We start from the raw sequence: 21,071 nt of genomic DNA on the forward strand, positions 1-21,071 counted from the left end.
CCCTGTGTCCTGTCACTCCAGGGCCTTGTTCAAAGTCCCTCTCCAGCTCTCCTGGAGGTCCTGCAGGCACTGGAAGGGGATCTAAGGTGTCACCAGAGCTTTCTCTTCTCCAGGTGAACACCCCCAGCTTTCCCAGCCTGGCTCCAGAGCAGAAGGACTCCAGCCCTCAGAGCATCCTCATGGCTTCCTCTGGACTTGCTCCAGCAGCTCCATGTGCATCCATTTCTTTAACCAACCTGTGCACTTCTTGCTTTAAAACTGGCCAGGTGGAGCAGACAGGAGCTGAATCAGCAACACTGAAGCCAAATGGGGGCAGAAGGTGCAGATCAGGAGGGCCACATGACCGGTCAGATACTGGCCACAGAGCCACAGGTGTGAGGACTGTGGGTCAGTGGTGCCCAGTGGGGAAGCTGGGTGGGCAAAGGGGATGCACAGGGTGGTGCTGTGGAGGGGCTGATCCTGAAATAAATGCACTGCTCCAGCTTGCATGGAAACCCTGAATCCGGTCTGGCAGCTGAAGCCCAAGAAACACAAGCCCACAGCATCAAGGCATTGCTTTGAATCTATATCAAATATTAGCAGCAACCCTGGGGTAGAGAGAGGCCTGCTGAGGCCGGGGTGGGGATTTCCACAGCTGAATCCCAAGGTGGGGCAGGTTCTCCTCTCTTCAGCCCTTTCCCTGTCTGTGGCAATCCCCCTGTGTCACATCCTGTTCCTGCCACCTCTCCCCAGCACTGGCTGTGCTCGGGCACTGGAGCTGGGCACTGCAGGAGATCGAGCTCTGCCCCAGGGCAAAGCCAGCCCCACATGGGGGTGGCAGACAGAGACCTTCCCCCTGCCCACACCCTATTAGTCACGGTGTCTTCACAAACCTGCCACCACAGAGGTGTCCCTGTTTCGGGATGTCTCTAGTCCCAGTTTTGTCTTTGTTTGGACATCACCTGACCCTCGTGCTGGAGTCCCAAACTGGCTCCTCCAGTGTCACATCCAGCAGAATAAACATCAGAAATCTTAAAAATCCACTTAAAATGGGAGGGGCGGACCGGGGGGTGGGGATTTGAAGCCCTCATGCCCGGACCACAGGCCTGCCAGCCCATGTGCGCCAGCACCTTGCCTTCCTCTCATCTCTGAACGTTCTGCTTTCCCTAAAGCAGGTTTTGTTTTGTTTTGGGTTTTTTTGGTTTTTTGGGTTTTTTTTTGTGGGGATTGAAGGGAAAAGGGAGGTGGTACCAGTGTAAATCCTGCGGTGGAGTTGCACTGTCCTCTCCAGCGTTCGGGGCAGCAGCACACACCGACCCCGGCAGCGGGCGCCGGGTGGGTGACGGAGCAGAAAACTTCCCCTTGTCCGAAATAACCCTGCATCCAGGACAGGGATTAACATATTCCCAAACTATCTCCCGCAGCCAGCGTAAGATAAAATGCTGGTCCCTTCTGAGTCATGAGAATCCCTGTGCTGATTTGATGAGAGGGGGCAGCGGGGAGGGGAGATGCCCCGGCTCGGTCCTCGCCGAGGCTCGCCTCTGACATCAGCACGAAACCGGCCATAAAAGCAGCGAGCGGAGGGGACTCCGGCTCAGACAGCCGCCACCTGGCTCAGCAGGACGGCAGCCGGGCACCTCTGCTCGCCTCGCCTCGGTAAGTGCAGCCCCGCGGCCGCGAGCGACGCTTTTCTCTCCCTCCCTCGCGTGATGCTCTTGTTGCTGGGTAACTCCCGAGCGCTGCTTTGCCTCCGTGTGTCCGTCCTCGCGTCTGTCCAGCCGGCTGGGGGGGTGCCAAAAGTTGGTGGCCACAGCAAACCTGAGCTCCCGGGAGCCCGGTCTGTCTCCTGCTCAGCATGTTGCAAACTTTTCCTTTGCAAAAGTCCCTGGAAATGGAGCACCCCCGCCGTGTCCTGCCTCGCCCAGCTCTCTCTCTTTGGTCCCTTGCCCCATTCCCTCGTTTCAGGAGGCTGCAAAAATCCAGCCCATCACTCAGCCCGCCCTGCACAGTCCTGCTCGCTTCACTACCTCAGTGCTGTGAAGTGTGGCACGGGGGGTTCCCAGGTTATTATTTCAGCAGCCGCATCCAGGGGTGGATTCCAAGGGTACAGAGGTGGTCATCATCCATCCATCCATCCATCCATCCATCCATCCATCCACCCATTCATCCATCCATCCATCCATCCATCCACCCATTCATCCATCCATCCAGCATCCAGCAGCAAAACCTATCTGCAGCTCTGCAACCTCTGCTTGGTGCAGCCAGCCCTGCATTTTGGTGATGGACCCCATTCCCAGGCTGTGGGGTACCACAGGTGTACTGGGGGTCCCAGAGAAGATCAGGCCTGACCTAAGGCACTAGGCTAGGATCAAAACTTATGTTAGTGAACACAAGGTCTGTGCAGCTCATGTTTGGAGGTGACATTTTCCCCAGAGGCATCAGTCCCGGGTTCTGACGCAGCTGTCCCCAAGCCCTTTGCTGCTGGCCCAGGGATGCTGTGGTGGGGACACACATCAACAGCCAAATCCCTTCTCTCCTGCAGCCACATCGGAGTCTGCAGCGGGGCTCAGGGGACTTCAGAGCGGCCAGAAAGTGCTGGGGATGAAGCTAGGGGTCACCTGCCTCCTGTGGCTGCTGCTCGTCTGCCTGACCCTGCCTGCCACCCACGGCCGGATTTTTGAGCGCTCCATGGAAATCAGGAGTAAGGAGAACATGAGTAAGGGACTCTCCCCAGCCAACCCCCCGCCTCCAGCCCCCTCTGCACCCCCAGACTCTGCATTTGGGGGGTGAGGAGGTGCTGCCGCTGTGCAGGAGCACAGGTCTGCTTTGAAACAGCCTTTGCAACAGCTTTGATCCTCCTCATCCCCCTTCCCTGCTCCCCTGGTGTTCGCCACCCCCCCACTCATGGGTGCAATGCCCCATCCCCTTCCGTATCCTCCAAGCCCCTGACGGATCCTCGGCTTTTCCCTCGCAGACCCGGACATCGACCCCTCGTGGTACACGGGCCGCGGGATCCGGCCGGTGGGGCGCTTTGGGAGGCGACAAGCCCTGGCCAGGGGCACCCACCCCGGCGGGGCCGGGCAGCAGCGAGGCTGCGCAGCCCCCCACCCGCACCCCCACCCGCCCCGGCAGGAGCTGAGCCCCTGAACTGGAGCTGACAATAAAAACCCTTCTCCTCTCACCCCTGTGTCCCAGCCTCTCTGTTCCAAAACGCGGCATGGGCGGGCGTGGGGGGTGTCACCCCCAAATTTGCATGGTCGCCATGGTTTTCTGCCTGCTCTGGCAGTGTGTGCAGCATGAAGCACTTCCCTCTCATGTTTATCCCCTCACACCCCAAAAAACACCCCAAAAATAAGCCCAGAGGACCCTTTTCCCAGGTCTATCCCCTGGGGTCCCACAGCGTGCCAGCTCCCAGGGGTGCCTCCAACACCTTCGTTTCCATGAGCTGGGGCCAGAAAGAGCCACCCCATTTCATGGAGCTGGGATCAGAAACTCTTGGGGAGCACATGATGCTCTATCCACCACGCTGCCATGCCCCAAAAACTCAGAGGTTACTGCCCTGCAGACAGGGAGAGTGGTGCTGCCTTTGGAGAGAGCACAGGTGGGATTTTCTCCTCTGCCATCCATGGTGAGTTCCCACAATGGACTCATTATGTGTAAAGGGGAGGCCCAGCAAGACACAAGGCACTGTGATGCCACATGTTGGCCTTGGCCCCATTCTGGCTCGGTGACTGCTCCCAAGGATGGGCTGTGACCCCTGTAATGGGGTGGATGGGGTGAGGAGAGCACTGGCTCTGGTCCCTGCCACCTCCAGGCTCCCTGTGGTTCCCGAGGTGGACATGCAGGACAGGGAAAAAACCCAACAAACCTCTAGGGCAATATTCTCTTTATTTGCAGCCTGGATGTAAAACCACCAGGATCTCTGCCTTGGGAAATCAAACCCTCCCTTCTCAGATGGAAAGGGAGATGGAGGAGGTGACAGCTGGGGGTGGGGGGAATGTCACCAGTCAGGGTTGGTGGCAGTGTTACTGGCAGCTCGTGCTCTTCTCTGGAAACCGGGAGCTGGGAAGAAGAAACCCCTGTGCTTCATCTCCTGGCTGAAGATGGTGCTAAAGGGTTGAAGAGGCCCCATGCACCAGGATGGGCTCTGAACTGGCTTTGAGAGGGAGGGTGGTCAGGCTGAGCTGTCCCTGCAGTTCTGAGTCCTCCCGTGCTTTGTCGCTGCCCCTCGTGGAGGCCGAGCCCAGCCCTGCTGAGTGTGGAGTGTCCCATCCTCAGCTCCGGCAGCACCTCGTCCTTGCCCCGCTCGCCCTCAGGTCGACGGTCGACCTGCCATGTGGGGATGGCTTGGATGCCTTCTCTTTTTCCCTCCTCAGGAGCTCTTGGACTAGGAGGAAACACAAGGCAAGTAAGGGCTCTTTTCTCCTGCCAGAGGCTGGGATGCACCCCGTGTCCCACCCCAGGGGACCATCCCACGGTTCCCAGAGCAGCTGAGCTGGGTACACCACTGTGCCTCGATTGGATAACAATGCAAAATAAAATCGTGGCTCTGGGAGAAGGCCTGAAAGCCATCTCTGACACTGGAATATCCTGGGATGGATCTGTCCATCCTTCTGCCTTAAGGGGTGGCGCAGGCTGGTGGTGCAGGCTGGACTGGCTGGGAGGAACATCTCAGTGACAAGTAGGAGCAATGAAGGGGGTGAGCTTTTCAGGGGCTTGGGACCGTGGTTCACCTGCCTCTGGTCTCACCCAGAGCCATCCCAAAACTCACCTACGCACATGAAGATATCATTCACTTGATGGTTGGATTTTGCAGATGTCTCCATGAACAGGAGGCCTTTTGTTCGTGCAAACTCTTCCCCCTCCTAAGTGGAGACAAGCAGAGTTATTCCCCTGCCCCCTCTGGGGCTGCTCGTTCCGTTTCATGGTGGCGTTTGATGGTGGCTCAGTAATTGTATGGGGACTTTGGAGGTGTCTGAAAACCTCTTAAACTCTTGGCTTTCCTTGGAAATTTTCCTTGGATGTATCCCAATGCTTTCTGTGAGGAGTGATGAGGGAACCCCAGGCACTCACCTCGGTGGTGACCTCTCGCTCAGCAGCAAGGTCTGTCTTGTTGCCCACCAAAGCAATCACAATTTCATCGGGAAGGAATTTCTTTTCCAGCTCCTCCAGCCACACCTTTGCTCTGCTGAATGTTTGCTGGAGAGATGGAGACAAAACCACCCAGTGATCTGGTTTTGATTTAATCCCTTTGTCTCAGACCAAGCTGGTTGGGTGGCACTAAACCAAAGAGGTGAAAGAAAGAGGTGGGGAGGTTCTGATTGCCCTTCTCAGGGAAACAAATCACCAGCCCTCAAACACATTTAGGGACAAATCACCCTTGGATGGGGTGCATGGCAGCAGAAATCAGCCCTGGGTGGTGGCATGGTCCTGCCAGGGGCCTTACCTTCTTAGCAATGTCATAAACGAGGAGGGCAGCATGGGCATCCCGGTAGTACAGGTGACAGACACTCTGGTACTTCTCCTGGCCTGCCGTGTCCCAGATCTCAAACTTGACAGTGGCCTCGTCCAGGTTGAGTGTCTGTGTGAAGAAGGAGCCTGCAGGCAAGATGCAGGGTGTGTGTTCACTTGGAGCAAGAGCAGGGAGCTCAGGTCCCCTGACCTGAGGCCAAACCCATCCCAAGGGTCAGTGAAGATGTTCTAATGCATAGAATCTGGGGGGGAGGGGGTACTTCTTGTGATCACTGGCACTGGGCTGACGTGGCCCTTCCTGGCAGCAGATTCGCGTGGATGACACCAGGTTTGATGTTGGATAACTCTGAGCCTTGCAGAAGAGCCCCCAGATAGAGAGACAGCTCCACCCGGCTGGTGGGCCAGAGCTCTGAATGGGAATATCCACGGAAAGGGCTCCCACTGGAGGAGAGCCTCCATCCCTGCTCCTGAGGAGCAGATGGCTGCTTGTGGACCAGCCAGGGACAAGGCAGAGGGACAAGAGGAGAAGTTCCACTTTGCTCTGCTCCACCAGCTGGCTCTTCAGTACAGGTGGGATCACAGCCTCCGTGCCTGCTGTGCCTTCTTAAGGCAAAACCCAGGTGCATCACGTGAAATTAACTTATATAATGTCTAGGGGCTATAGGACTTAGGCAGGGGGGATTGAAACTAGGTGATCTTTAATGCAAACTGTTCTAAAAGACCCTCCTGGGGTGCCTGAATAGCTGGGAGGGCAGCACAGCATGCAAAGAGGTGAGCTGCACAGTTTGAATCCCAGGGTTCACTCATTCTGCTGCTCGCCTGCTTCTAAAAAGCAGCACCAAGCCAGACTTGTGTGATGTGGCTTTTCTTGTGGCCTGGTGCTGAGGAAAGGGGAGGCAAAGATGTGAAGAGCGAGGTTCTGGCTTTTGGGCAAATCTGCATCATGTTCCAGAGTGGGTCTGTGCTACTGCAAGATAGACCAAGCAGTTCTCCTGCATCCCACCCTGCTGCAGGGAAGTGCATCAGGCCTGGCCTCTGGCCCAGAGCCTTCAAGCTGTTGGAGCCGCTCACTCACATCCCACGGTTGGCAGCAGCTCCCTGAAGTCGTTTTTCACGTATCTGTAGGCCAGGCTGGACTTCCCCACGGACATGCTGCCCAGCAGGACCACCTTGTACATGTAGGAGGGACGAGGCCCCTCCGGGGACGTGCCCGGTGTCACCGTCAGTGCCATGTCCTGCAAGGAAACCAACTCTGTTCAAGGCACATCTGCAAGTGGCCCCAGGATCAGCTGAGCCGCCTGCAGCAGCTCCAGCACAGCAGCAGCAGGGCAGGTGGGGCTTAACTTCAAAACAGGCTGGAAAAAAATCCTTAATATCATTAATTGCAAATTTAATGCGTCAAAGCATCCGCCACTGTCAGTTACGACCAGAAGGTGGAGATGTTTAGGAAGAAACTGGATGCCAGAAGCCTCCTTGGATGAAGGCAAGGAGACTGGTGCATCTCCTTTAAGGGGACAAGCTGGAGGAATTTCCTGGCAGAGGGAAACCCCTTCTGGCTGTGCTTTGCTCTCCAGCACACCTCCTTCCCCAGAGTTCTGGTGAAGAGCTCAGGCTGATGTCTCACATTTATCCTGGTTAGAAGTTTTATCAGGAGAGCCTCAGGAGTGAGAAGCCCTGGCCTGAGCAGCCCTGAGGAGCAGCAGCACACAAATCAGATGGCAAATGCTCCTGCACCCAGGGTAAAGACCCCCAGGCAAACCAAGCCCCTGGAGTGCCACCCCCATGTCACCCTAGGGTGTGGCTGGGGCCACTCCGTGCCCAGGGATGGCAGGGAAACACAGACCCAGTGACAGTGATTGCCTCAAACCTGACCCGAAGAGAGCTGCTGCAGAGCCTTGGCTGTGCCCTGGGCAGAGGCTGGTTGGCGGGAGCCCTCCTGGGTGGCCCGTGCATCCCCTCCTCCCAGCCCTGAGGTCAAGGAAGTGCCACTGCCCCGCTGCTGGTGGGGACTGCCAGTGCAGGGCAGCAAATAACACTCTGCCTTGCTTTGCCCTGGTTCCTCCTTGCAGAGCTCCTCCTCCGAAAACACTCTGCTCATGTGAGCAGTTATAAAGGAGAGAGGAAAGTTCATGGGGTGTTGGACCGAGCAGGATGCCAGGGTGAGCACTGCTGGAATGGGGGGCTTCTCTCCATGTGGGAGAAAGCCCTGGTCAGGCAGACAGCAAGGATCTGCAAGATTTATAAGGAAGATTTGGTGCAATTTCTACCTCAGGACCTCAGGAATCTGGCTGTGGAACTTGGCTGGCGAGCAAGAAGTACCTTTACAAAGACACCTACAGCAGCACCAGCAATGGAGCTCCCTGCTCTCTGCAGCTCCCTGCCCTGACAAAAGCCCCTTGTTCCTGTGAGCTGCTCATCCCACGTGTCTCCCTTATTTTGCCTGTCCTCCCTCTGCAATCTGGCAGGCTCCAGACCTTTAACTCTTCATTAAGGCTGCCATTAAGAGTGTTCCTTGGCTGAACCCAGGCCTGTGTCTTTACATCCAAGTAGTTTTTCTGCTGGGTGAGATGGGCTCTAATCCCCTTAAAAAACACAGGTAACATCACCTCCCCCAGCTCATGCAGCCCTGTGATGAAGAGCAGGATCACAGTTTGTGCAGAACACCTAGTTCGACATATTTTTCAAGCAGGAAAAAGATAAGCCCTGTGGCACAGCAGAAATGTGCTCCTTACGGTATTGATTGCATACATTTGCCTCTTTGTAGGCTGGAAATAAGGCTGCCATCCATTCTGGGCAGTTATTGTCAGTGATAAGCCATAAAACTCTCTAAGGAAGCAAGAAGCTGCTTGAAAGCCACCCAGGATTGTCTATATTAAACACAGTTTCTCATCATTTCCCTCTGCTGCTCTCTGTTCAACCTTAGAAAGTTGGGTTGATGCTGGAACAAAACTCACCTGAGATTTACTGCAATGAGCTTTGCCAAAGCTCACTTGAAACTATTTTTTCCCCATGTTAAGAGGCAGAGGGTGAGTCTCCCTTCCCACCTGAGGAGGATGGCAAGGAAGCAAAACAAGTGGCTTTGTTCCCATTCAATGGAAAACAGGATTTAGGGGGAAATGGTGGTGGGGTTGCCCTCTTTTTTTTACTGGAAAAGGAGAGTACAAAGTAAAACCCTGCCCCTTGCTAGATAAGGGGCTATGGGAAAAGCATCCAGGTATCTCCTGTGATCAATTTGGAGAGCAGCCTGGGGAACAGCTGAGGTGATGCAGGTCCTCTCCTTGTGCCAAGAGGCCACACTGAGGGGCAGGGAAAGCTCAACCTGTTCATATCCAGTATAGTCAGAGAAAATAAACCAATTTATCTTCAGTCAGCTGTAAAAATCCTGCTGGTAGATTTAGTCTCCAGATACAGCTTATATTTTGTGGCAGTTGTGTCTAACAGCAGATATTAGGGACAGGCTTGCTTGATTCTACACTTACCTTGAAGGTGAGTTCTCAAACAGCCACACCACCAATCGTTTCTCACTTCCTAACAGAGGATTAAACATTGCTGCACCCAGGAAACTGTGTTCAGCATCTTTAACCTGGGCTGGAGGGATCTTGGTGTGTTTATCGTTGGGGATAAGCCTTTTATTTCCAAAGGAAAGCAGTAAAAAAAGAAAAGTCACGCATACCTTTGGGGATGGAGTCAATGACAAATCTTATTTAAAACTCTATTTAGCTGCCTGGGAAATTAATGTTGTTTAAGTGTAGTGATGTCTAACTGGTGTTTAAGCTTTTCTAGGTCCTAAAACCATTAAAGCCATTTGCTGAGTCTCCACAGAGGTGCAACAGTGATCCAGAACAACAATTAATAACCACCTCAGAAAAATTACAGGACTTCAACACTTAACTGTGTAAGTCTGCAGTATTTAACCCTGCAGGTTTTGGATGTGATACTTTAGGTCCCTTCAGATTTAAATACTTAATTTCCCCCCCATACACACAAGGTAGTTGTCATGCACCTACCTCCCCAGTTAACTTCTATCATTCAGCTCAAAGCTCTCCTCTGTTTTTGGGAGCCTCCTCCTACCTGCTTAAGCTCCGGCTTAAGTAGGAGCACGGCCACTCGGAAAGTTCACTTAAGCCAGGGTTACCACGGGACGCAAAAATCCCAACTGCAAGGACTTAATGTGTAAATATTAGATTTACACTGTGATGATTTCTCAGAACAAACAGCTCCCCTCAAAGCGGAGGGGAAGGGAATAAGGATCATTAACCACGCAGGGAAGTAAGGCAGCAATAAACGGGACCGCCCTGGGCTGTGGGAGAGACCGGGAGCTCTGCTGAGACCTTCACAACAGCTCTGGGAGGATGGGGGCAGGGCAGAGGGCTTCCTAAAACCTCTTCTCTTGGGCAGGGAGTCACTGAGGACCGTGCCACCCTTCGTGCACCCTTCGTGCCTTGGACGTGAGGCTGCTCCCGTGAGGATGAGTCTTTCCGGAGCTTGCCTGGGAAAGGCACCTTGGAGAGGGCGGGTCGGGGCTGGGGGCCTGCCTGGTGAGGAATTCCTGAGCAGAGGATGCCTTTACCTTCCCGAAGCCTTGCTGTCCTCCCAGGGTTCCGGTCCGTGTGTCAGGGGTGACAGGATGACGGCCCCATCCGTGTGTTCGAGCCTCTCCGTGTCGGGAGCAGCTAAAAGCGAAAGCGCCGGCTGCGGGAGCGGTGTCAAAGGTGAGAGGCAGCCCGAGATCAGTGAACCTTAGACCTGACACCAGGTCTAAGGTCTGGCAGCCAGACAGGACGGCGCGAGGCTGTTGTCACAGTGGCCATGCCCCCAGCACCCCTCCATCCCTCCCTCCGTCCTTCCCTCCCCACCTCCCACGCTGGGGTTTGGCGGTGGGTGGATGGATGGGCGGACAGACAGACGGATGAATGGGTAGGTGGGGCTTTCCCCATGTCTTGGGATCCAAGAGCAGCCCAGCTACCAAGGAAATGGGGGTGAAAGCACCTCGGACCCGTCAAGGTTTGAGGACCAGGGAGGGCTGGGTGTGGCCGGAGCCATGGCATATCCGGGATCTGTCCTTCTCCGGATTTTTATAACATGGCGGTTTCTGCTGACGAACATTAGGCCTGGCTTTGGTCTTGTGCCAGGTACAGGCTCAGATATCCCGGGCTTGGGATTGCAAAGGGGATTTCTTCTGTGGCAGAAGACGTGCCCGCTTGTCTGGCAAAATGCTTCAGCTGCAAGACAGCTGCTCCTGAGCTTGGCAGGTACAAAGTGAGCAAAACCGGAGCATTTTACTGCCTGTTAATTAAGGTAATATCTGGTTACCCCAGGCAGCTGGGGCTTCAGTGTTTTGAGGAAGGCTGCTCTTGTTAAAGCTTTAATATCTTGAGAGAGAAATCACAGCATGTTATATTGCATTGGGATAACGGGTCTGGAATGAGAATGGGATGATCTGATAATTAAACATCTGAACGAAGATAATTCTGTGTTCCTGTCACTCTTCTTGTCATAGTCAGTGTCTTTCCTTCAAGTAAGATATCTGGAAGTGAAACAGACTTAGCAAAATCTAATCTTAATGGTTATAGAGAACAGGGTGAAAAGCAGAAGTCCTACAAGAAAGCTTAAAAACAATATCATCCTAGTTTTGAAATGAAAAATGTGTCTTGTGACTTCCAAGGCCTAAGCACTGCAGTTCAATTACTTCCCATTTCAGTGACGAAAAGCCATGCATAGTTTACCTTCCCAGGTCCTTCCCATCAGCCCTGCAGAGGCTAGAGCTGGATTTCGGGATCCTTTGAACACAGTTCCTAACAACCCTATGAATATATGTAATTTTTCCAGCCCAGAAGCAGTTTAATGTACTCCCACCCCTTTCTCCTACAACTTGTTTCCCAAAGGAGCTGATCTAAAGCCTTATTTTTTTTTTTTCTAGGACTTTGGATTAGTCAGTCCTTCAGTTTGAGTCTCTGTGACCCTGTGCACAGTTGCACTGGCATAGCAAGGGGGTAGGAAGGTGTTTCAGGATTTTGGAAGGGCTGGGAGCATGGATACCTTGGGCTGGGGTTGCTGCCGCAGGAATTCTTGCCCACAGCAATGACTTTACCCACTGGTTTGGACCTACAGGCTCTGGTAGCATCACGCACCTAAACTAAGCACCAAATTTTTAGTAGAAAAAAAGCCTGGGAGGCTTTGAAGCCTTATGAAAGGCTGGCTTTGTCACTGCTAAGAGAAGCTGCATTCCCAGGATGTGCTGCTCTGTTATTTTCATACCAGCCTCCTCTGCCCAAGCAGGTGTCACATCTCAGAGGCCTTTGGGAAGGGCTTTTCTGAAAGAAGATGGTGGGGGTGAGGTGCCCAAACAAAATGCCGTGGCCTGGCTGGTGTAAATACCCTGGAGGCCTGCAGAGCCCAGGGAGCGTGTCCCTTGTGTGGGCTGGGACAGCCTCCCCCGGAAGGCTCTTCTGCAGCTCCCCCCACTAGAGGGCACAGCTCATCTACCATTTATGACCGCGAGGTTGCAGCTGCCCAGTCTCATTTCTGAACTGGGCGGCCAAACAGACACCAGTCCATGAGAGATGGACCGAGGTCTCCTGCCAGAAGTGTGTCTGGACAGCCAAGCTTCTCTTGTTCTTTGTTCTCCAAACAACTGGAATGAGAACGTCTCTGATAAGCACCTTTGCAGTGCCAGGGAGCCAGAAGTTTTTCCCGTGTGTCTCTGTCTGCTTGCCTGCTTCTTGTGAGGGAAAATATCCAGGATGGTCAGGATATTTTCTTCAGTGGCGAGTGGTTTGCAAATAGAGACTGTGGCTGCATCGATACTGGATGGGTAGAGCACCTGGAGTGTCCTGCACAAAGGGATGCACCTTGCTGTGCTTGTGCAGTGAAGGGTTCCTCACTTGAAATAAATTTTACTGATAAAAATGGGTCCTGGGCTGTTTTTCCGAGGTTTAGGGACTGCATTTCATTTTATGCTCGCCTGATGTAATTACATCATGAGAATTTGGAGGACGGGTCTGGCCACAGGAGTGGTGTGGATCAGATACAGCTGGAACCCCCTTGCAGACATTCCCCCACTGCTCCACCTCAGCCTTTTTCTTTTATTTTTAACTGTGAAGGAAAGGGTGATGTGTCAGTGGTGCACAAGAATGCCAGAGCAGGTCAAAATAAAACTTCTAGGCTAAGCACGCAAGAATAATTCCAATAATCTTGTATTTCTGGCTCTGCCTGCTGTGTAACTTTGAGCAGGATGTCTCTCCTTCCCCCTTTCTCTGAGTTAAAGGAGGCACAAGCACATAGATCTTTGTGGGAGCTCCTGTTTAGGAGCTCCTGGAGGGCTCTTTTTCAGTGGTTGTGTAGCACTTGGTTCTCCCTGACTGTGACTGCTGTGAGGAAGCATCGATATGGGCACTGTAAATCCTCCCTTGCTTAAGGAAGAGTGGTTGTGTGGGAAAGGCATCAGAGTCTGGCAATAAGGGCACTACCCTGAGCTGAAAACAAAGACTGAAGCCTCAGGTTTGCCACTTGTTTGCTGTCTGCCTGTGGGAAGAGTTATTTTTTCTCCCCTGACTTGTTTCTCCCCCTCTGCTTGGCTCATCCACGTGGATTCCATGTGCTCCCTGGTGTGCCCTGTGCAGGCAGCCCAGCGCAGGAGGTCTGATCACGATCAAGGCTCCCACACTGTTGAAATGATGCTTAGACTTTGTGTTGCCCAGAAATTATGCTCATCTTCAGCATTTTTGGTCCTGCATACCACGAATTTGTTCCTGATGGGTCAGTTTGTATCTGAAAAACACTCTCATTTCGTATTTTTTCAAGAACAAACACCTGAGACCACGGTCAGCAAAATGAATTCGAAATAATCAATCCATCCAGAGGTCACAACAAATGATGTTCTCAGAACTGTTTGCCATACCTGTGCTGTTAAACATGCCATCTCTTGTTTGTGTGCTGGTTTTCATACAAAACGTGGCTAAGGAGTTAAATCACAGAACAGAAATGCTTGAAATGTCCTGCTCTTTGCTGTTTCCCGTTCTCTGTGTGTGATGAAGTAATGAAAACCCAGGGTAGCCCACTAGTGATCATGATGCCATGATGATTTTTTGCCTTTTCTTTTATATCCCTTTTATACCTTGTAACTTCTGTATTCTTAGTGTTTTCTAGCCTACATTCTTAGACTTACTTTGTTAAGCTAGGAGACTAAACATCTTAGAAACCCCAGACACCAAGGTCCTCTCCAGAACACATTTTGTAAACTAAGATAGGACCATCCAGGGGAAGGTTCCTTGGGGAGGGGGCTCACTTGAGCCTCTCATTGGGGAATCTTTGATAGATCTGCTAATTAGTAAGGTCTATAATGTTATACTCGATCTATCGTGTGTGTGCATTGCGGGGCGCATTCTGGCCCATTCCACCTGGGCGTGGTGCAGCTAAGGATCCTTATAATAAATACAGAGGTAAAAGGCTTTCTCCCTTCTAACCGTGTTTGACTCTTGATTTTAAGACCAGGAAAAGGCATCAATCATACAGGCAAGGTCTGGCACCACTGCCATGGAGCATTAAAATATCATTTTGTTGTGAGAGGAGGAAGGGTTGTGCCTTTGCTAGTGAAAAAAACCATTGAGATCCACACTGGTACAGTGATAAAAAGTTAAGAAATATTTTAAGGATTGGTAGAGTTGTAATGGTGAACAGATCATTCACACTGTGGCTCAAAACTGTGAGCCTGCCCTGAACTGCTTCAGGTCTCTAAAATGCTCGTCTTCCTGTATTAATTATTAACATTACTAAAACACTCCAGAGATTGGCCTGGAAACATTAAACAAGCTTAATATTAATAGCTCCCAGATGATTAGTGATGGTGAACATTAGCATGTGTTAAAGACTGAGGAGGGAAAATAACTACTGACTACAATAAACATTTGAAGTGTCGTGGCATTGAATTACAAAAAGAATACAAGTGTGAACCACAAGAAAGGCTTTCCTACAGCATTAGCGCTTGAAGAGACAGGTGAGATTGTTTTCACCTCTGAAATCACACTTGACAGGTCACAATAAATAGCCTTGAGGAATGTGCTGAGGTTCTTGCCACGTGTCTAATAAGTAAAGCGCAGCTTGTGTGAAAAGTAAGTGTATGTGGCTTGCTCGAGTAAAGACGTCTGCATTGAAAGGTTTGCTTATTTCAAACTTCACGTTCTCTTTTCTCAGCGGACCTTGGCCAGGAGGATGCTCCTCCACAAGTCCAGCCCACCTTGCCAGGAGAGCTGCCACACAGAGACCTTTGGCTCTAGGTTGGGTACCCAACTTCAAAGGAAAAGTCGGCTCCTGAGGGCTACGGAAGTGAAGGAAATGGTTCTGTGAAACAAGAGATATTGTTATCTAACAAGGCACAGGTTTGGCAGCATTTTACATGATTAAAGCATTTAAGCACTCTCTTCCATGTGCAGGGTCTGGTGTCTATCCTGAGCTCCACGTGCTGCTTTTTTGGCAGTGGGGATCACATCTGGGATGGACCTTGACCTCTGAGAAAAACTTGGTGGCAGCTGGCCAGCTGGCTTCAGCTTTTAGTGTGGGACTGGCAGAGTGATCACACGTTCCCTTAGGAAAGCAGGCTAAAAATGGCTGTCAGTGGTACCTTTCCAAGCAAAGGGCTATAGAGGAGCTCCATGACAGGCAGAAGTTGCTCAGTAATCTCCCCCAGAAGCGTTTCATCTCTCTGTGTTTGTGAGCCAGCTATATCAAACGCAACTGAAAATGTTTTGCCTGTGCTTGGAAAGAGAAATATTTAAGCAATGCTGTCTAGCACAGACTTGAAAAGCTCATGTGGGTGTAAATATAAGCTTAGTTTCCCTGAAGTCCCCACCCAGCTTTGGGGATGCCTAGCCCAGAAAACGTCACAGGGCATTTTATGACAGGTTTTGCCTGTCCATGGCAGCCAGGCCTGTGGCCACAGCACAGTCTTGTTTTTTTCAGGTCACATCTAAATGTTTGGCTGGTTTTCAGTTGGTTTTTAGTCTCAGGCACTGGGTGTTACAGGCATGGTCTGTACAGGCACAAGAATAGGAATTATTTCATCAGTTTGAGCCTGAGTAACCTCGTTTAAGGCCAGATGCTGCTGGAAGAGTTGTAAAGCAGTCAGCTTGGGCAGAGATTAAATGAGTCATCTGTTGCCAATAAACTTGGAAGGAACAGAGATGCCTCAAGGTGGAGGGGGGGACCATTATCTGCTGTTACCTCGAGCAACCCATTTAATAATTGAAAAAGGTATTAAAAATTATTTTGGGAATTTCTAATTAGTTGAGTTGAACCACTAATGCGTTCCGGATGTTTCGGAAACTTAACCTAGTAACTTCCCCAAAAGAGGCCATGCAGAGAAGTGTCTTTCCTGCCTTTCTCCTCTGCCACCACAGCTCCAAGGTCAGGGAGGATGAAAAAACCTCTGTAGAAACTGAAGTTGAGCAACAAAGGCGGTGCCTGCCAGCCCCTGGGGAGGTGCCTCCTTCTAACAGTGCCCAGACATCCATGGCTTAAGGCTGGAAACCCTGCAATACATTGAGTAGCTGTCCTTAGGGAAAGGCACAGATAGGAAAGGCAGAAGGCAAGAGGAAGGAAAAGCAGAGGCTTGGTGGCAGAGGCCATTCTACTCCTGCCTCTGGCATCTGTTTCCAGCATGACCCATGACAGATTGTTCAGCCTGCTATGGAAATAGGTAGTTTCTAGATGCAAAATATTTTGCTTTCTGTCCAGTTTGGGGTACTCCGTGCTTTATCTACCTATTGATTTATTTATTTACCGGTTTTACAGCAGCTGAAACAAAAGGGTTCTGCAGCAACTCATTGTGTTCAGAGGGGGGAAAATTATTCTTCTAATTGTTGCCACAATGGGAGGGAAAACTAAACGCTGGAGACTTTGACAATGCTTGCCTGACTGTTTTGGCTCTTTGTTGATGGGGAAGAGAGGAGCTGATTCCTTCACATTCCTACAGGGAAGGATCAGAAGGGTTTTAGTGCCATAATAATTAAGGCTGTGGAAAAGCTCACAGGAAAATGTCAGAGCACATTACCTGCTGCAGGGCTGGGATGGATGAACTGGGTTGGGATGCCCAGCAAGGCAGAGGGCAGTCAGTCCCATATGCCATTCATCAGTCACTCTGCACGGAAAACCAGGAATGCTATGGATGCCAGGAAAATGTGCTATGATTTAAAATCAGATGCACCAGCTCTAACACACTGTACCATCTCAGATGTTTTGTCTCCATTTCCTCTAATGTTTTGTTACCAGTATCATCTTTCACTTCCCAGTTTAGGCAAAGTCCTTCATTCCAGGAAACTATAATGACCTGCCTTCCTGCCCTGCTGGTGATTATCCCAGCTGGAATGCGAAATCCTTTAGCGCCAGCATGGCTTTAGGTAAGCCAGGAATTGTTAGCTGCCATGGCTGGTTCGCTGCTGTTCTGTGTGGGTGGGCAACTGGAGAGGTGACAGGAGGTGGGGTAGGGATGCACGGCTTCAGATCATAAAGCAGAACCGTGAGACATCACACAGGTGCTCTTCTGTCTGATGTCAAGTGGTTGGAACCATTCCCTGAGAACAGAACTGGCAATTTTTCACTTTGCTGTAGAATAGGTGAGTGGAAAATACCTCTTCCCTGACAAGAATGAAGGATGGTTAGAAGCCGAACACAGCTTTCCGTGCTTGAGAAGAGGGATGGTTTGCTTCTGATTTCTGCCTTGGATGAATCTGGACAGATTTCCACGGGGACAATAAATGGCACCTCCTTCCCCTCTTCCACTCCAGCTGAGGGAGTTTTAACTGTGATGTGGTTTCCCAAAAGCTCTTCCAAAAGCATGTTCATATGGCTTTTACAGAGCACTATGACTAATTAGTGCAAGCACTTGGTCTTTTGCAAACAACTGGTTGTTTTTAGGCCATGTGTTGTGGCTATGTTTTACTCCAGTCCAAAACAACTGGCGTTTAAGAAAATCTGGAGGGCCTGATTGGAAAATGTGGCTCAGCTTAATGCTGCAATATTTGGGATGGGAGTGGATGAGGCCACACAGCATGGAGCAGGAAAAACACAGGGAAACTTGTAGCGAGGCCATGTGACTCCTCACTCCCGTGTCTCCAGGCTGTCAGTGGGGTGAGGGCACCGGCACCACGGCAGCAGGAATGCTTTGATATCTTAATCCCAAAGTGATGCAGGGTTAGTTCCTCAGCTGCTCCAGCTGATGTAATGCATTGTCTGCACTGAAGCCAGCCCGATTTTGTCTGGCTGAAGGATTTACTAGTTCAGACTATTTTTTTGGACAGATGTAGAGACTGTATTCCCAGATTAAATACGTACATTGATCTCTCACCTGCATTCCTCCTGGAGTGCAGGCAGAGGGGATGAAAGGCATCCCACAGCCTGGAATAGGTTTTAAGTCCACAGCACTTGAGGTAGGGAACAAGGGGCGTTTTTAGACTAGGTGGAAGAAACTAGGATGTCTTTTCTTCTGAAAATAGCACGGGGCTCTCTTAGAATGTAGCTTTTTTTATGCATTAAGGGGGGAAGCCGCAGGAGAAGCAGCCAAATTTGGAGCTCAGCAGTGCTGTGGCAGGCTGGGAATAGCAGATAGGAGTGGAGAGAGCAAACAACAGACCATGACCATCCGTCTTTGGGAGCCAGCCTGGAATGGGTTTGGCTCCCCACAACCACAGCTGCTGTGGAGCTGGCTTCACTTTGCTGTGCTGCAACACTGAGCCGTGGCGTGTCTGCTGCTAATTAGATTAAGTCCACAGAGGCTGCCCTGAGTGGGTTCCCATTTTTGCCTGAGATGGGCTGTTCTCAGTGCGCTCAGTTGTGGTTTGCACATTGCAGGTAAGCTCCCTGCCTGGCACAGTCCCACAGAGTGTGTGCGTGTTGGTCTGGGTGAAGGCTGGCTTGTACCCTCCACAGGAGCATCGATGGGACAACAGCCACCTCTCTGGGGTCACCGATTGTCAGCTGGGCCGGATACCCTTGTCCCAGATTTACTGGCAGGGTGAAAAGCCTGCAGTGTTTGGACTAGTGCTTGCTGAGGCACGCAGACTCTCAGGGTAGTGCTTACCACAGACTTGACATACTTCACCCCAGCTACTCGCAACCTCTTTTTGGATGCATGTTCATCTGGCAAGAAATCTCTGGTATCCAGACTAAAATTATATATGGCCTGTTTAGCTGGATGATTTTGTGCTAACTTGGCTTTAAGCTTCACATAGCATCATCCCCATCCCACTTATCTCCAAAAGAATTTATAGAAGAGAGATGCAGTTGTTCTGCCTTTGGCTAGACAAAGCAACCCCTTCTCATCTCAGTAAAGTCCTCCTGCTGCTTATCCTAGGAGCTTTTCTCTCCATAGCTATTCAAGCTTGATTTCTTTTTAATATGGAAAAGCAGACTTGCAGACACCATTTAGGTAAGGTCTTGCAGATGGTTGTGCAATGACCCTTTCTTGAAGTGCTCTCAACGTTAAATGCAATATTTTGATGTTTCTGTTGTGATGGTGGCATGCAACCATGCCATGGCCAGTTTATGACCCCAGAACTTCCTCCTTTTCCCGTATTAACAGTTGGTGAGATGATGAACTTAGCCTTTGGCATGATATTGGCTGTCTGCTTGATTTCACTCCACTTGTTTCTCAAGTCCTTAACCTCTTGTATGACTTTATCCTCCTTTTTTTGGTGAAGTTTAACACTGTGTCATCAGTTTATTTCATTAGTGCTGTCCTACTTGTGCCAGGGTGCAGGTGAAAATACTTAATGAAATCAACCCCAAGGTTAACCTTTGAAAAACTCCAAGGGAAGATTCTTCCTCAACCCTAGAAGTGATCCAATTCTGAGACCTCGAGATCCCCAAAGTGGCATCCTCAGTGACCTGTGAAAAATTTACGAATGAAAAACTCTCTCTCATGGCATGCCAAGGTGATGAGAGGAGGCCAGTAACTCATTGAGGGGCTTTTGCAAGATGAAGTCAACAAATAAACTTTCTTCAGAACAAACCCACATCAAGTTGCTGTTGGTAAAAGGGATCAAGGTCTGCTGCTGTTGTAGGACTCTTTTTCTCCAGTCCTCCTAAAGCTTGGCTTGGAAGCCCACAGTATTCTCCCTGCCAACCCAAGCCCATGGTTCTCTTTTTTGGACCACCTGAGAAGACACTAATCAGTTCTGGCTTTGCTGTGTGACTACAAACCTCAGGCTAGACATGACAAAGCTAAGCAAGGCTCCCAAAGGGCCAGAGCTCTGCTGATGCAAATAGTGACCCTGCTGACTTGAAGAGATGGAATAACAGTAAGGAATTTCATCCAGACAAAATACGCATGGACACCACCACTCTCCTGAGGCCTGCCTTGACACTGCTCAGATGCAGCAACACACCTGAAAGCTTTTCCCAGGAGATATGATTTGCTGGAGAGGATCACCTTCCTTCCCTAGGAAACCTAATAAAGTACAAGCCCTTTGGTTGCACCAGTGTTTTTCTATTTTCCTGCAGAATTTCAGTGCCAGCACATACTTGTCTGTGATGTAATTTTTTTTCCATTAATAAATCCGCAGACCCTGCTGGATACCACTGCTGTTATGTTTGCAAAATATTGCAACGTTAATGGAGCTCTGCTCATCTCACGTATCCTGACAATCTGAAATACTGGCCTCCTCAGTCTAGATCTTCCAAGGTCTTTAAAGCATTCCACTCTCCTTGGACTAATGGACATCTTGTTAAAGCTGTCAGGCTTCATTTCTGGTTTGGCAGATGCCGTGACCTTCCAGTGGAGTGGAGAGGTGCCCTTGTGTTTGCTTTTAACACCCTCACCCAACCACTGGATTCCCCTATCCCAGGGCTTGCCTCTAATAGAGATGTAATCCCATGTTCTTGCACGGGACACAAAAACATCCATTTTATTATGTAAAAGAGGTTTGTCAAGTACACCACCACCCGTTTTAACAGCTGATTGCTTTTTCTGATTCTCAGCAGTGAGGTTTTACAAGACAGTTGGGTTTAAGAGCAGCACAGAGGGAAGACTGTATCTTTTAGGGTGTGCTCTGCACAAAGCAGCCTCCTTGCACATGGGATGCTGGAGAACGAGGGGTGTATTATGCACTTAAAACTTAAAGAGCCCTTTAAAACTGGCATGGGATACTCAGTGTTGTCCGACTATCATTCATCACAGTCATGACTTTCAGACAAAACGAGCCTCGCCTTCGTGTTGCTTGTTAAAATAAGGAATGTATGTTCAGTGTTTCATTTTCCCTCACTGCGCTCCACAGTGCAGCCAAAACCAACGTGGTTTGAATCATTATTTCACATTTATCTGGACAAATTCTCCCTGTATAGTATTTTTATAGCAAGATGGCTTATTTTGTCTATATTCAAAGAAAAAAAAATTACTGTGCACGTCTGGAATGCAAGAAAAAAGAAGGATTTCTTACACTGCAGAGCACATTCAGTGGTGTGATTTGAAATCTGACTGCAGTCACCCACTAACGTGTTCTCTTCCAATTTCTCTGCTTTACTCTTTCAATTCTTCCTTCCCTCCTGCATCTTTCTTTCTCCCTTCCCCTGTATTTCTCTTTCTCTGTTTCTTCCCCCCTTCTTCCTTTCTCCCCTGCTCTATTTCTTTC

General features: G+C 50.4%; 1 protein-coding gene and 1 long non-coding RNA gene across 2 annotated transcripts; one reads left to right on the forward strand and one right to left on the reverse strand.

The window, feature by feature from the left end:
* Positions 1-3,850: 3,850 nt before the first annotated feature.
* Positions 3,851-10,279, reverse strand: RAB17 (RAB17, member RAS oncogene family). Its single transcript, XM_042035426.1, has 6 exons — positions 10,022-10,279; positions 6,527-6,686; positions 5,426-5,577; positions 5,053-5,178; positions 4,751-4,844; positions 3,851-4,366 (listed from the first exon to the last, which is right to left on the reverse strand). Exons 2-6 carry the CDS (start codon positions 6,681-6,683, stop codon positions 4,254-4,256), a joined length of 642 nt encoding a protein of 213 aa, XP_041891360.1. The 5' UTR covers positions 6,684-6,686; positions 10,022-10,279; the 3' UTR covers positions 3,851-4,253.
* LOC121668046 lies at positions 10,075-19,917 on the forward strand. Its single transcript, XR_006017237.1, has 2 exons — positions 10,075-10,163; positions 14,644-19,917. It is a non-coding gene; the product is annotated as an uncharacterized LOC121668046 (long non-coding RNA).
* Positions 19,918-21,071: the final 1,154 nt, after the last annotated feature.

Source organism: Corvus kubaryi, unplaced genomic scaffold (assembly GCF_017639235.1).
Source record: "Corvus kubaryi isolate FWS band 111438036 unplaced genomic scaffold, C.kubaryi_AGA036_p1.0 37383, whole genome shotgun sequence".
NCBI classification, from domain to species: Eukaryota; Metazoa; Chordata; class Aves; order Passeriformes; family Corvidae; genus Corvus; species Corvus kubaryi.